Genomic DNA, 15,917 nt, shown 5'->3' on the forward strand with positions numbered 1-15,917 from the left:
GTCTGCACTACAGAGCTCTGGCAGCAAAAATCAACAGTACATAAGAATCTACAGGCAATTTGTTAAGCAACTAGGGACACGAGGGCTCATAAAAAGAGAGAACATAAAGGCAGGAATGGAGTAACTTAACACTACTGCAGACTGCCTAGTCCTTCCCCTTGCCCAAAAGCTCAGTTATAAAGGGTTATGAGCGGAGGTAAGGACAAAAGATGCAACCATAAACTTACTCTGGGGGCGGAGGCTTGGTCCTGGCCCATACGACGGATCTAAGGCGCCCTTTTCTTTGCCAACCTTGTCCTGCTCGCCAGCTGCTTTCAGCGTCGGAAATTCCTCGGGAGAGAAGGATAACAGTCGGCTTGAGGCCCTTGAACCTGTCAAAGAAATAAGCGTGGGACACAAAGACCTTTCCAGTTCTGTCATGAGATCAGCCTGGAAACTTGCTTCCTGAAAATCCGGGCCTCCAGCACGTTTAAACCTGGATTACTATCGGATCGGCTCTTGTCGAAACACTCCAAGACACTGTCACCAACACGACAACACTCGTCCTCACCCAACACTCCCACACTCTTAGCTGAGGATCTTCATTTACACTCCCGTGTTCAACAAAATCACAGAATGAAATTTCTCAGCTTCCAATTATTTCTGTACAGTACGGAACTGAGACTGCAGCGAGGATACAAATTTTACAGCATTGCATTATTAATGATATCCTGCTATCAAATGTTTGACATTTCTACTCAGATTGCTATTCTGGCTCAGACCTCACTCCTCTGGGGAATTCTGTTAAGATTTCTGGGAATATACTCAGTGAAAGACTACAGATAAGCACTGAGTACTATACAGTATTCTCCACTATTCCCATTGCTTCAGCATTTTTTAGATACAGATCCCTGGCCAGATCTGACCAGGTTCGTTTCTTTGGTGATTTGTCTTGCTGAGTCATCAGCCAGCCTAGAATGACAGTGTTTTGTTTGTTAAAAAGATCTCACATTGACTGTACCATAGATCACAGCAATAATTCTCCTCCATCTATTGGGAGACAGCATTGAATAAAAGGAAATCGCTAGCGTTATTGCACCACTCAACGTTAAAACACAAATGCCTGCTTTAAAAGCTGCTTTTGGTGCTACTCGGCTAGTGCTCCTTTTAAAAGGAGCATTTCAGAATTATCATGTTACAAATACCATCAACAATTAGTGAAGATTGGACAAAAAAATCATCTATTTTTACCCTTTCTTCTCTCAAAGAGTCAAGAATAACTGTTTTGTTTAGCAGTTTCCATTTTCTGGAACTTGAAGATAACATCTCCACAACAGCCTGTGTATAACATGTACAAATACCTCGGGCAGATGAGAACACTAAGAAGAACAGTTCTCACACACTGCACAGCTCAGATATTAAATACATCACGGTTCTGAAGTCTGCTGCATTACTCTATTGCACTAGAATAGCAATTTGAATATCAGTGGCATTCAAGTGTCTTCCAGGGGAGATTTCCACACACTTTTCCCTGAAAATACAAAAGTTATCTTTTCCTCTTAAAATAACGCTGCACAATTGAATGATTGTTAAGTGCAGACATTAACAACTTGCACTGCCATCCTAGGCTTCGTGACACTGAGAAAACTGTGGTGCATCTTTTCTTCTCAAAATGTCCCCTATATGCAGTAAATGGGCACGGAGCAGCTCATAACTGATTTACTAGATCACACTATTTCAGGATACTCTCTCCATAGGATTTTTTTTTTTTTTAAGTAGAAATGACACCTAAATGAACAAAAAGCAGAAGATTTTTGCCTTTGTCAATAATACTAGAATTTATCCTACCAGCTCGAAGGAAAAGCAATCATTCAGTGCCACAGCAGAACAGCTGTGAGCACAGGATGGCCTAGATAGTACCCTTGGCCACATTTCTGATGCTTCTGTTATTCAATTACCTTCTAATTAAGCTGCTCTTAGCCACATACAAATTCTTTCTTGGGCTGAGACCTTTACATGGATAAGGGTGTAACTTAGAATGAGTTTTCAGAAAATTTTTGAGAACACTGTTAGAGGATCAGATTTGAAGCTGACTGTACAAGCAAGTCTCAAAAAAGTACCAATTAACCAGTCTTTGCACTGGCCGCCAACTTCAGGCGCTCACAAGTTTCTGTTTTGACATTTAGCCTTTGTGAAACATCCTCTCATTAAGGAACTCATTTAATTTATGATAAGCTTGTCCTCTCCATTTCTGCATTCTGCAGCTGTCTCACTTCTCTAAAATCTCTCTGCAGTTTCCCTTAATGACCTAGTGGTTTCCTGGTCTCTTTGCATTAGGACAGGGGAACTCAGCTGTTACTCTCACTGAAGTTCAAATGACAGAACTCACTGCAGCAAGAAACTACCTCCTTTGTAGAAATGGATTCGTGATGACAACTAAAAATGCCAATTTATGTTAACATCGCTCCGGGATCCTCAGTCAAGCAGAAGCCATTAGCAACACAGTGAGTCAGGGAGACCGAAGAGAAAGGTCTCAGCCAAGGTGTAAACAAGTGGATCCTGCAGCATCTTCAGTGCCACTTCCACCCATTGAAGTTCCACTAACACCCTTGGCCCAAGGATACTGTGGAAAGTCTCCCTGGATACTATTTTTAGCACCTCACTTTTGACCAGTTCATTCAGTTAAGCTCCCCATGCTACTAGCCATGGGAGTGGCTAAAAACAGCGAGGCCGGGAGAACCGTGGACCACCCTCTCTCATGCCTGTCTAGGAGAAACAGGCATATAACTCAATCCCATTTCTGTTTATCGTACTCACCACCTTCTTGTCCTGCTGGCTTTCCATTCAGCTGTGCCCATGACTTTGGTCCACCTGGCACTAAATTGGTACTCTGAAAACAAAACACAACACACAAAAAATAAAATCCAACAAGCCATAGATCAACGAATGGTTTCCTGGTTTCCCAACTGCTCCTCGTCTACTTGGCTTCAGACCTCTAGGTCACCCAGATGACTGGATACCACAGGTCTCCCCAGCTTCCTGCTGAGACAGATGCCACCTGCTCCCCACTCCAGTGCACTATGGTTTTAATAAAATGGAAATCCTCCTCTTCTCTGCCCTGTGTGATCTCTCCTCTCACCACCTTCACCAACTATTTCCTCAAACCATTTTTCTTGCTTTCCTCCCTCTAACAAAGCTTTCTCTTGGTTCCATCACATTTTCCCAAATGGTCCCTCTCAATCTTCTAGATTCCTTCTGTGCTACACAGCTTTAAGGCTACCCTGCTTTCTCATGAATGAACCACTCTTCAGGACATTGCTCGTGTCCTGGTTTCCCTGAACCTCAAGAGATTTCTTTTTTTTTAGTTAAAAATGTAGAGTCAGCAGCACAGAGGGGCCAGGTCCCTGCACTCTCTGGGGAAACTTTCTGATTTGCCAGCAGTTTTTTCAGGTCCTGACACTGGCTACTTCTCCCACATGACCAGATCTCTTCTTACCAAGTCTCACCAGGCCTTTGGCTGGGAGCAAGAGCCGGATCTGTTGTCACCAAGCGACACTTGAATTATACCCAAAATAAAATAGCTTACAAGTGCTAACCAGCCATCCTGCATTCCAGCCATTCTTTCTAGATTGAAGCTGCACTTTCCCTACAGGCTTAAAAGGTACCGAGAAATCGTGCACGGAATTATACTGCAATTGCAGTACAGCATTCTTGGGGCACAGTGACTTGGAGTCAAGACAGTCTATTGCAAAAAGAATTGATTACACAGAAGCTGTTCTGTGAATTATAATCTGCCAATTCCTGCGTGCACAGGACAATGCTGACAATTAAAGGAAAGCCTCAGGCTGCTTGGGCACAAGGGACAGAGGGTGGCAGTCACAGAGCCTGCTTGCGCCTACCTCCTGGCTGATTGACTGTGTCGGCTTCTGTAAATTGGAGACAGATTTCTGCAAACCCTGCTGCTGCAGCGACTCCTGCAGCTGTGCACCCGTCACACTGGAACTGCAGAGAGACAGCAGAGCTGAGATCAAAGGGGAAGGGAGGGCAGATGAGAGACAAACAACTCTAGCAACAGAGCATTTGCTAAAAAACCCAGCTAAGTCATTAGCTCAGCACTCGCTCAGACCACAGAGCAAGCGTAAGGTGCAAGACACAGCTCAGCGGCACGTAACTGCTACTGCTTTCCTGACAAAGCTCAAAAAATAGTTCTGCCTACCTCTTTTGGTCTGGTTGATCCTGCTTGTTTGCCCATCCTGTACCGTCCTTAGGTACTATAATGATGTTGGGGTCGTTTCCTTTGTTCTCAGACTTCAAGCTAGGCAAGTTTGCAGGAGGTGGCATGCGCCGGGCAGCAGCAACTTTCCCAAGACTCTGTAAGCCATGTCTAGGAATAACTGGGGGAAAAAAAGGAACAGGGCAGGTGTCGGAGGGCTGGTCCTGCTAGCAAAGTAACCTCAGCACACTGGGACCAGGTGCAATCACAACAGAACTGTACATTAAGCAGCACCACTGCTGCTATTCATGACACAGTCGACATACAGATCATTACTTGCAGGACCACTGCAAAGCAGTATTTTTGCAGCAGCTGACAGGCAGCTTCCTACAACAGCGGGGAAGATTCGGGCCAAAGACACAGAGTCAAAAATTCTCCCCAAGTGAAAATGCCCGGAGTCCTTTAGCTACCTGTGCAAATACCTCTCTTCCACTTTAAAAAGCAGAATCGCCATCTCCAGCAGCAATCCACATCCCGCATTAGGAGATGGGCTGGAAACAAAACCCAGGAGTCCTGAATTGTAGGCCCTCCATCTTGTGCTGCCACGTCACATTTACCAAACTGCTATTTTCACTTCACAGCCAGCTTAACTGCTCAGTCTTGGTACAGCCTACAGCCCTAAGGAGGCTCTTGATCAAGTGTGCAGCCAGGCCACTTGGTAGCAAGGACAAGGCTAAACCATAGGACCAACAGTTCCCCAGCGCTTTGCCAAAATTAGTTTATATCTCATTAAAATAACTGCAGCTCAGCAGCACAAGGAAGCACGGACATTTCCCTTGAAGTCCTAATGCAATACAGGGCTGGACGCAGCACCAGTGCATGAAGCACTGCAATTCATATGCCTCTCACTGGACACTCTACCCAGAGGGTCCACAATCCCAATTAATTCTTTGATAACAGATATAGAAGAACCCCACAGGTGCCCCCCAAGTCATTCCTTACCTGTAGTTCTGATAGCTTCTATTGACTTTCCTTTATACTTATCAAACAGGCTGAGAGTCGAGTACTTGCTTTTCCCATCCTTTCCCTTGGTTATTTGCCCCAAACGATCGGACATTGCGATGAAATGTCATCTAGTAAGGAAATTTCTCTGCGCCGCTCCCGATCTGCCTTTTAACGAAAGAGAACCAGGGAAACGTCATCAAACAGATTATTTAGCCTTGGATAAGTGGCGAGTAAAACAGATGCACAACTGCTTGAACTGCAGATATGCAGTGAACACTCATGCTAAGTTACAAGGCTCTAAACCCCTCCTCTTTAACCAGTGGAACTTTCCTGAGACTTGAGATTCAGACAGTAAATGAAATTAACTGCAGAAACCCCCTTCCGAGGGCATTACTTCTTCCTACCACTGAAAGAGGTATATTTAAATATGAGGGCAGAAAAAAGGATGGCCAAAGCAGTCCTTGATTTAGAACAGTAAGACAAAGCAGGTAGGCACAAGCATCCCTAAGTGTAAATGAACGGAAAGGACCATTTCAACGCTGCAATTGATATTTCTTGGCAACACTGCAATTTATCATCAGATTTCTCATTGTAATACTCCTAGCTGGGTTTGGTTCATTTAGGACTATGGTTCCTGACTACTGTTAATGATTCGTACCAACAACTAGTGCTTTGAAAGAATCACCTGAGAGCAACTGAGACACTTTTTTTTTTTTTCAAATTCTCTTTCTCAGTCAACAAGTTTATAATAAATGTTCAAATGAGGCAGGTTCAGGCGGACAATGAAGAGCAATTAACACCCTCACTCAGGCTGCCTCTCTGCTTTATTTTTGGCTCTCAGGGACTAAAACAAAGTTAAAACTGAGAGAACAACACTGAAGGGAAGTGTTTACCTCAAAGAGAAAATAACCCTGCTTTCTTTCAGCGGACATGTTTTCTGTCATTTTGTAAAAGATTAATTCATTGAGTTAAGGCTTTTTTCCTAATCTAAAGGTTTATTCTAGCCTTTTGAGAAAGAATATAGATTGCTTGTTGTAAAATCTCCACTTCCAAGTCTAAAACTGCTGGAAATTTTATTATACCACTGCTAAGGCAATTTTATTATACCATCTGCTATCTTAGGGGTGCAGCTCGCTGTGTTGGCATAACGAGAGGTGATATATTGCACCTTTCACCCTTTCTGAATCTCATTCACCTGGAATATGTTTCAAACGCAGCCAGAAATCCCTCATTGCTCTTTCTGAAGGGGCTGTCTCTGACCACAGGCCACAAGCACCAGTGATTTCTTATCAAACATGTTTTCCAGGGGAGAGGATTAGACCATCCCCATCTCTCACAAAACAAGCCCAGGCCACACACACATCGGGAAGGGCCAGCCCGAGGTTGCACAGCCCGCCTGGAAACAGCTGCCAGGGGGCAAGTTTATGACCAATAAACCTGGCACCATGGATTGAATGCCCTGCATTGCAGGGCTTAAATCACAACTGGCAGGAGCAAACAGCTCTGGAATCAGCGCAGCAAGCAGTGAGGTGGGGGAAGAAAGAGAGAAATATATTTTATGCCACTTGGCAATAGAAGCCATAGGAGGCTCAGGAAAAACACTAGGCTCCTCAAGAAGCTCCATACTGACACACGGGGCTGTAGCATGAAGCATTGCAGAGGCCAAGGGCCATCCAGCAATGCCTGGGCACCTTTTCTTGCAGAATAGCAAACAAACCTCTGGCCTGGGTCACTCTTTGCTTAGATGGTCACTTTTTGCCAAAGTACACAATTGCTCCTCCCTTAGTCCCCCTCCTTGCACTCTATTTTATTAGTGGGACAGACATAAAAGAGAATGGAAGAAGAACACTGATTAGCACCGACTTGGCAGGAAAGGGGATGCTGGACTGAGAACAAGGACCTATTTGAACTGGCAGAACTGTGGGGAGCTCCGGTGGGGATGGGAACAGCAGAGGATGCTGCAAACCAGCACAGAGCTGCCAGCAATAGCAGAGCCACCGTTTTTACAGGTACGTTGAACAGGAGCTACCGCGGGACCTGCTCTGGGTTTGTGCAGACCAAGCTGATACTGCAGCAGCCCCACACAATTCTGGGCAAGAAAACCCATGCTGAGTTTCAGGAAACTCAAAGTGTCAGACAAAACCACTTAAATGTAACAAAAAATGAAATGTGACAAGCCTTTTAGGTGTAACAAAAACTGAAATATCCCATCAGCTTCAGGAGTTGAGTGGTTAACAGAAAAGCCCCAAGTTCCTGCAAGTCAGCAAGCAAGCAGCGAGCAGAGTAAGGCTGCCAGAGCGCAGCCCTGATGACCAGTTATGTAACTGGCTCTTAGCTCTATCTTGATGACATCTCCTATTGCTTAAAGGACTAGTGAGGAATAAACAACTGCTCCAGGGAACAGGAGTTGGGGACGTGCTGAGGAAAAGCCCCTTGTCAAACCTTTGGGGGACAGCCATTAGTGCTGCCCAGACAAGGGGAATTGGCGGCGTCCTTTGAACTCCTTCAGTGCTTTGAATCTGAAGCACATCCTTGTTTGTGTTGAGCTTCTCCACCTGTGCAGTCCAAAGGGGAAACCAAGCCTGCTCCCAAGAGGAAAACAGGTCTTCAGGGAGGTGAGGAGGGCTAGAATGAGGAGGCACCTGCCCACACTGGCAAATGCAAGTCAGAGATCCCCATCTGATCTGCGCAGATCCCCATATCCACTCACTGCCCCTAGAGAAAGCGGGTGGTCATCCTTCATTACAGGGAAATCCAGATCATTCTATCAGTTCTAAAGAGTTTCTCTCCACACTTACAAAGGTCTTTGGGAAATGTTTACTGTCACTTTCAGTGTACAGCTTTGCTGAATTTCCCTTCTCAGTGCCTGTAACATCCTGTAACATGACAGTGCTGGAGTGCAGAAGAGCAAGGCAGAGGAATCAGAACACGCTGCAGTGCGACTAGTGCTGGGACCGCACCCGATTCTCTTCCTGGGCTAAGGGCTCTGCTAACCCAGAATCTTTTCACCTCCATCCTATCACCTTGGATTTGATGTGTGTTCTTGATCCTGCCTAACTCTCTTTTAAAGAGGGAGAGTGTCTGGATTCGGTCTCTAATCCAGACAGCAAAGTGGCCCTCGGAATGACAGCCAAGCAGGGGGTTGCCAGGCCAGGGAGCCTGGCCTGCAAAAAGTAATGTAAAAAACTTCAGTTATTGGCACTGGTAACAACTGGGAACCCCTGAGCTGACAACACAGAGAAAGAGACTCCTGACAAACGGGACTATTAACAGAGCAGGGCAATCAGATTCATGACAGGTAACACACACCTTAGAAGGAATCAAGGCATCGTTTCAGCCACTGAAACGATGAGCGGTCCCTCAGCTAAAGGACCCAAGACCATCAACCTCCCCTCCTTACCCATTTTACAGCAGCCCCGAACACAAACCAACAGAACAGAAAATACTGTAAAGATTCTTCTCCATAAGCAGGTAGATTTTTGTCCTGCAGTTTTATTCACATTGTCCAAACACTGACAGGCTGCATAAACTGAACTGTATTTCTATAAAGAAATGTCTGGAATTGATACTAAACTGAAAACTATTATGACTTCTAATGTTATATTCATCATCTGAAGCTTTTTAAAAAACAGGTTTACAAAACCTGTATAGCTTTACAAAAAACTTTCACTCGTTTAAATATGTACACTTACTTTCATTAGAACTTCACAAAGCTAAATGTTTATCAGGGAGACTCAATCACTTCTCTTGGAACAAATCCCACCACGAATCATTCGCTTATCAAATGGCTGCCATCTGCCTCAGTGGTGAGAGATAGGGAGGCTGCCCTGGAACAGCTTTGGTGACACTGCGTGACCAGCTGCCCCAGGGGCTTGGGGCCAGATACACTTATATCCTGCGGGAGATCAGTTTGGACCAGGCAGCAGGGGTCATCAGCCTGGCTGGGAAGGCATCAAATAAAGCCACATTACCAGGAAGGGCTGCAAGATGTTAGGAAAGAAGGGACTGACAGGAAGATATTGGTGTCCAAGTATAGAGAGAGCAGGCTCAGTGCAGAAGAGCTGTGAGCAAGACAAGTGGCTACAGCAATGGGACTAGGCCACCAGACAGCTGTGACATTCCGCTCCACTGTTTTTAGCACAATGGAGAGCTGCTAAAACTTGTTGGTACATCTGGAAAAAGGGCCAGCCGAGCTCCTGGATGCAGCACTGAATTCCACCGCACTGAACAGTCAGCAGTCTAGCATGTGCAGGGAAAAAGATGGACACCCTTTAGCAGAGGTGGCTAAAGAGAGACTTCACGAGGCCTCTACTTGATTATTTCAGCAGGCAGATTTAGCAGTTCTCATTCTCTCATTTTCCACAATCCAGCCTCTCCCTGCATCTCCCAGAATCTTCTGTGTCAGAGCAGGCAGTGGGACAGCAGGCTCGCATCTCCCTGGACGCACTGCCTAGGCCGACTGCTTGCCAGGCAACACTGTTGAAAGCTGCTCCCCAGGACACTTGTCCTCAGGCTGCTCCTTGTGCAGGGCCACCCCGGCTCCGGGTGACACAGCAAGACCGTGGAGAGGCCAATTCCTCCACTCAGGTCAGTGCGGAGTGAGGCAGGCAGTGATATAACAGGCTACGGCCTCTTCACTCCCTTCTGTCACATAAAATGAGTTGACCTTTTCTTCACTCTGCAGCAACCTCACCTGCTGCCCCACATATAAATGTGCCAACAGATTCAGAATCACTGTTACCAAAATACCGGGCAATTTTAGAGCAAACAAGTCTCCATAGTTCAGGCTTGGGCTGTAAAGTACAGGTTTAGCCTCTCTGTTGAACAGTTTTCCTGGTGCTGGGAGGGCTCAGTAAAGCTTGGGAGCTTTGTAGCTTACCATAAAACAGAGAGTGCGGACTGAAGCCTGGGGAAGAACTTGTCTTTATTTATATGGAAACATCAGCAAGGTCTGTGGTGGCTTCTGCAAAGGCTGGACAGCCAGTGGCTGCCCTGAAGAAGAGCCCTGGAGTAACCGAGGACTAAAAGAAGGACAAGAAATAGTCCATCCTCTGAACACAAGACTGCAGCATAAAGAAAAAAAGATCCATAAGGAAAGCTGTTCCACAGCCCACGGAGCACTTCTGAGTGCTTGTGTTTACAAAACTCCCCCTCCTTTTCAAAAAGCAGCACAAAATTTAGGTATGTGGTTATTTCTTCCCTTGGAAGCAGTGTCCATCAGCAACAGTCTTTCAGAGAAATGGTGGCAGCTTCTTACCCACCTGCCCTGTCATGATGTAAAGCTGGAACAGGCCCTTTAGGATTGGATTATCAAGGAGGAATGGTTGGATCCTCAACAAGGAGGCTGCAGTGCAGGGCTTTCCACCCCTCCAAATCAGGGATCAAATACTGCAAGGAGGTGGAAAAAGTGTCTTACATGGAGCAATCTGCAAGCACTGAATATCAGTATTTAATTTTTTGCTCTTGGCCAGGCAAGAGCCCCGCACAAACTGACTCTGATGCACCTCTAAACCTCACAGGCTCAAAAGCAGTGACTTCCTGTAGGAAGAGGTTTGGTTTTTCAGACACAAATGTTGCACATTTCAGAGGTAAAACCACAAAGGACAGTGCAGTCAAGTCGAACAAGAGCCACCTGTGGCTTCAACAATTTCAACCCCCAAGCTCTCCAGTTATAAAGGGAAGGGACCTTGCAAGCTGCCTCCTGCACAGAGCAGTGCTCATATTCAAATGCAAATCTTTACCCTTAGAGTTGTATTTACAACTGATACCCAGAGCTCCAACACACTAACTACAGCATCTAAGGTGTTTCTGGCTTCCACTCAGCCCTGCTCAGGTTCCTCTGAGAGATGAACATCCAGGGAGAATACACAGGGATACAATACCCCGTTCCCTCAACACCAAAGCAACAAGGCTGTTCACGAGCAGACATTTTAGCTCCAAACAGAAAGAAATCCCTGGCATGATCCCTGTTGGCTAAGCCTGTTAAAAAAGCTCCTGGCAAGAGGTAGATAGACTGTAAGGTAAACTGGGCATTTAGATATCTGAGCAACAACAGCGGCAAGCAGCTGGTAGGGATCTGCCAATGGGTAAGAGGATGCTGTTATCGGCCCTGTTTTACAGGCTGGCTAACAGAGGCAGAAAAACACTGCTCAAGTCATATCCTAAGCAGCAACAGATGTCCTAGAGTTCAGGTTTCTGTCCTCTCCCTTCCCACCTGACAGTCCTGGACTTCTCTCCCAGCTGTGCAAAACCGCCAAGACTGCCAAGAAAACGTAGCTCTTGGGAAAAAGCACCAAGGAGCAAAGTTATAATGAGGGGCCAACCAGGAGAGAAGACAGCGCAGCAGCAGCTCTGCTGTCTCTGAAACAACCTCTTCCAGTCCAAATGATAAAACCCCCTCCAGGTCTCAGGCTGCCTGCTGACTTCCCGACCTTGGCTCCCACGCAGGTTATTCTCACAAAGAGAGGACTAGAAACCCAGCACTATTGGTCACTAAAGGCCAATCCCTCCATGCAAACATGAGGGAGAGGTTCCTGTAGAGTCCTGCTGAGAACATTTCTCCAGTCCTGTCCGTCTTGATGTAAAATTTCCTGCCCACTTCAGCAATAGTAGCTCCACTGCAGGCACTTTTAAAGGGAGCCAGGCCAGTACCAACACACATAGTGTCGGATACAAAGCTGCCCTGGCAAGAGATGAATAGAGCTTTCTCTGTCGGATTTATTCCATTTCCCACAGCCATCAAGACTGACGCGGCTGTTTCAAACTATTAATAAGATTACAAGCAATTCACACAAGGCTGCAGTTCACAAACACTGCAGATACTGAAGTTTCCAAACAAGTATTCCTAGAGCTTCCCAATTTTAACAATACCAGAGCAAAGCAGCATTTCACAGCATCCCTTCTTACCTGCCTACTCACAGGAGCCATCTGTACTACTAATGAGTCCTGAGGATGCTAAATGGAGCATTAGATGGGAAAAGGACACAGGTACAAAAAAGTAAGAAACAGCAACATGTTGTAAACAGCATGATTCAGTACTCTGCAGGAAGGAGAGGTCCCTCCTATGAAGGAAGCTGCTAGGAAGGAGATGCTTACTCTCCAAAAAAGCAATTTTTTTTTTGTTTTGTTTTTTGTTTTGTTTTAAACTATGCACAGGACATTTTAGGGCAGGAACCACCCCCAAATGACAGCAGCTCCCTTATACTGTAAGACCAAGGCAGTACGAAGCCCTGGTGCAGGCAAACTCTCCAGAAGCAGGTGTGCACCACAGGATGGAAAACACTGCAAACATCTCCAGGATGAAAAACCCTGCACACCACTTTGACCACAACGGAATCCCCAGCACCCCTGAAGACTGGGTTTTGCTCAGATACACAACACTGATGCTGTTGTAACGCTCAAACCTCGTGGACCCATCCCTAAACAACAAGCCATAAGGTTCCAACCACCATCTGGAAGCTGGATTTTCTGCTTATTTAAGAAAAAGATAGAGGCACACTTTGTGCAACTTCAGTCCCAAAGAAACATTTCTTGAACGCGTTCCCCACTCCCCTGCCTGCTTCACAGCCCACTGCAAGCTCTGAACAAGAGCACTCAAGGCTTTCTGCTGATTCTCAGCCCACATACAGGTAAGAACAGCTGGAGAACCTACTCCACTGCAGCACTCTTCCAAAAAAACCCTATATCCCCCCACACAAGAAGCACACGTGGGAGGCAGAGCCCCAGCATAGGCTCTTCAAACCCATCTCTATTCATTCCTTGCAGCACCATCACTACAACTCCTGTTCAGAACGGTTCCTCCACCAACTCTCCTCCAACAAGGTGCTAACTGTGCAAATACTGTAAGATATTTTCTCCTAAGTGCCACTCATCTGAAATCCTAAGGTTGTTAAGGATGCTCCTGACACCTAATTAAGGCTCCTGCACATTTAAAGCACTGTGGTGGGGCCGAGCAGCAAGAGATACTAACGACACCACAAGATCTGGACAAGTCCTCAATTTATTCTTGTACTTCCTCCTACTTACACCTGAGACCCCTTCAGCTCTTTCATGTTTCAGATATCTGGCCTTTACCTCTTCCTTTCCCTCCAAAGCACGATCGCTTGTAACAGTCCTCCAAAAATTAATGCCTGTAACATCTTAGATCTCTCGCCTCTTTCACTTGAGCAGAACTTTCCCGATAATTTCAGTGTTCAGAGCCACACATTGTATTTTGGCTGTAAATACAACCCCCTACAGAACTGCACATACACCTTCCAACACATCTGCACTCCCTCCTGCCCTTGCAGATTCCAGAGCACAGCTTCACAGGTAAATAGAAAATAACCCACTGTTACCAGAACAGTCTCCAGATCACTGCAGCTTTGGTCATGCAGACAAGACAAACAAACAAACAAACAAACAAACAAAAAATCCCTTCTGCAAAAAATAAATAAATAAATTCAGACCTAGCTCTAAAAAAAATGAAGCTCCCATTTCTAGCTATTGTCACAAAGGAAACCTGCACACAGAGAATATTCTCAATACTGGTCTAAATTATTAACTGTCCTTCCTAAAAAATAAGCCAAGCTGCCTTTCAGCAAGGCATAACATTAAAATGCAATTTCTTGCTTTAACACCATTTTGTCCTTGTGTGGGCGATAAAAAAAAGCAAAAACAAAACAAATCTCTTTAACCATAGAAGACTGTTTCCGCACATATCGGCACAACATCCTTTAGGAAGCCCTTTCCAGGAGCCTTTCATAACCAAGTCACCTGATGTCAAGCACTGGACAAACAGTAGTTTTTTGGAAGGGAAAATCTGCTCCCTGGCCTTTACCTGCCTGCTGCCTTCCCCTCGTGGCGCGACACTGCCCAGCAGACTCACATTCGGGTTTCTTCTGCTCCAGACAACAAACTAGCAACAGGGAGCTGTGAAATTACCAACCTATTAAGAGAATGAGTCAGTGCCACATGAAAAGCAAAATCCATTTACAAGCCATGATTAGCTGAAGAGCGAGGACTGATATTTAGGCAACATGTTCACTGCCAAACTGCTGAATAAAAGGGAGAATACAGTAAAAGAGAGATGACCGTAGGAAGAAGGCCAGTCCATGCTACGTTCCTTCCATTTCCATCCCCATTAACGTTACTATCTTGTATTCAGCAAGTTCCTCCTTTTCATACCCTTTCTATTTATACAACAGCAAGAAAGGACACCATTAAAAGTGGAAATCCTGCAACAATTGCATTGCTTTTGAGAGCATTATCACAAAAGAAAAATAAGACAATTATTATTTTCAGTGCAACAGCACTTAATATTGGCCCCACTTGCCCTTAAACACTTTCAATTACCCAGGTAAGTACAACAGTGGCCTTGGGCAACCAACACTTCTGAATCCTAAATAGGTGGGTAATTCTCCAATGGATAATCTAACAGCTCCTGGGTTGTTCATCTAGGGACTCTACAGGACATGCCAAAATCCTGATTTTTTTCCAGCTACCTACCATATGGGAGGGCCTGCAGGATGAGGATACCGCGGAGGAATTGGGGATTATGCAAAAGTAGCAGCAACACACATGGGATGACGGAGGATTATTTGTCTTTATACCACTGCTCAGCTGAACATCAGGCACAAGACAAGCACGGACTTTAACACCGTCCCCTACCTTTAGAAGGATGTTGTTCAAGGAAATTAGCCTTTGAAGTTAGGTTTTACAGGAAGCTTTAATAAAAGGCTTTATTAAAATGTCACCATAATGGTAAGTCATTTTAATAAAACTCTTTATGAACAATATTCATACTTACTAAACTAAAGCATTTTTAGCTCCTGCATCTTCTTTTTAGCATTTGCTTAGTCTATTTATTTACTTGTCCTGCTTCATACAGGATGGCTGAGTTTCCTTTTTTGGCCTCATGGGAAGAACATTTTTTGATAGCTTATCAAAAATGCGCTGTAGGATTTGATGGCAAATCAAAATCTTCCAAATTTAGATAAAATAAGGTAAATTCATTCCATAAAAATCTCTATCAAAAAAAATAAAAATCCATGAAAAGTATCTGACGGACTAATATAATGAAGATTTTGGAAATGTGTATAAAATGAGTGCCTTATTACTCTTTCTTTTTTAAAAATGAAATCTGTCTGTCCAATTTATATAGGAAATAATTTAAAATATATTTCTGTTGAAAATGTCCTAAAATATCTGACACCTAATCTACTCATGCAGTGCAGAAAAACAGAACTAAAACTAGTGAAAGGAACTAATAAAAAAAAAATAAGAAAAAGGAATCAAGTAACTTGCATTCAAGTCCATATGAGATTTAGCACAAAACCAATATACAGCTAACAACAGATGTACTTCTACTGATTTTGTCAAATATAAATAAAAAAGAACCACAATCTCAGGCCAATACTTTCTATTAGTCTAACAATTCCTATATTTTTAATCTGACAGTTGAACTATAAAAAGAAAGTACTAGACCATTACAAAGAGCCATAAGGAAGAGGTCTGGTTTAGTGTATCCTCAAAATCACAGAATCATACTAGAAAGAAAAACCTTGTAGGCCACTACCCTGAAAGAAACACTATTGCTCCCAAGTCCACAAGGATCTTGGAGATCCCAGATGTGCTCCTAACAGAACTGAGGCCCATTTGCAGCATTTAAAGTGAAAAAAAAAAAAAAAGTGCTTCAAATTTTGAAACAGAAATCATCCTGCAACTGTCTCCTCCTCTCTGC

At 44.6% G+C, this 15,917-nt stretch overlaps 1 protein-coding gene across 1 annotated transcript in view; it reads right to left on the bottom strand.

Moving 5' to 3' along the window:
* PRRC2B (proline rich coiled-coil 2B) overlaps positions 1-5,362 on the bottom strand; it is a 29,618-nt gene extending 24,256 nt beyond the window's left edge. The window contains exons 1-5 of the mRNA XM_026049483.1: positions 5,195-5,362; positions 4,196-4,373; positions 3,879-3,981; positions 2,797-2,869; positions 228-371 (exon numbers count right to left, since the gene is read on the bottom strand). Of these exons, the coding sequence (XP_025905268.1) occupies positions 228-371; positions 2,797-2,869; positions 3,879-3,981; positions 4,196-4,373; positions 5,195-5,309 (613 nt within the window). The 5' untranslated portion in view covers positions 5,310-5,362. The remainder of the gene's footprint in view (positions 1-227; positions 372-2,796; positions 2,870-3,878; positions 3,982-4,195; positions 4,374-5,194) is intronic.
* Positions 5,363-15,917: the final 10,555 nt, after the last annotated feature.

The sequence above is a fragment of the Nothoprocta perdicaria genome, unplaced genomic scaffold (assembly GCF_003342845.1).
Source record: "Nothoprocta perdicaria isolate Ctin4 unplaced genomic scaffold, notPer1 scaffold_6, whole genome shotgun sequence".
NCBI lineage: Eukaryota > Metazoa > Chordata > Aves > Tinamiformes > Tinamidae > Nothoprocta > Nothoprocta perdicaria.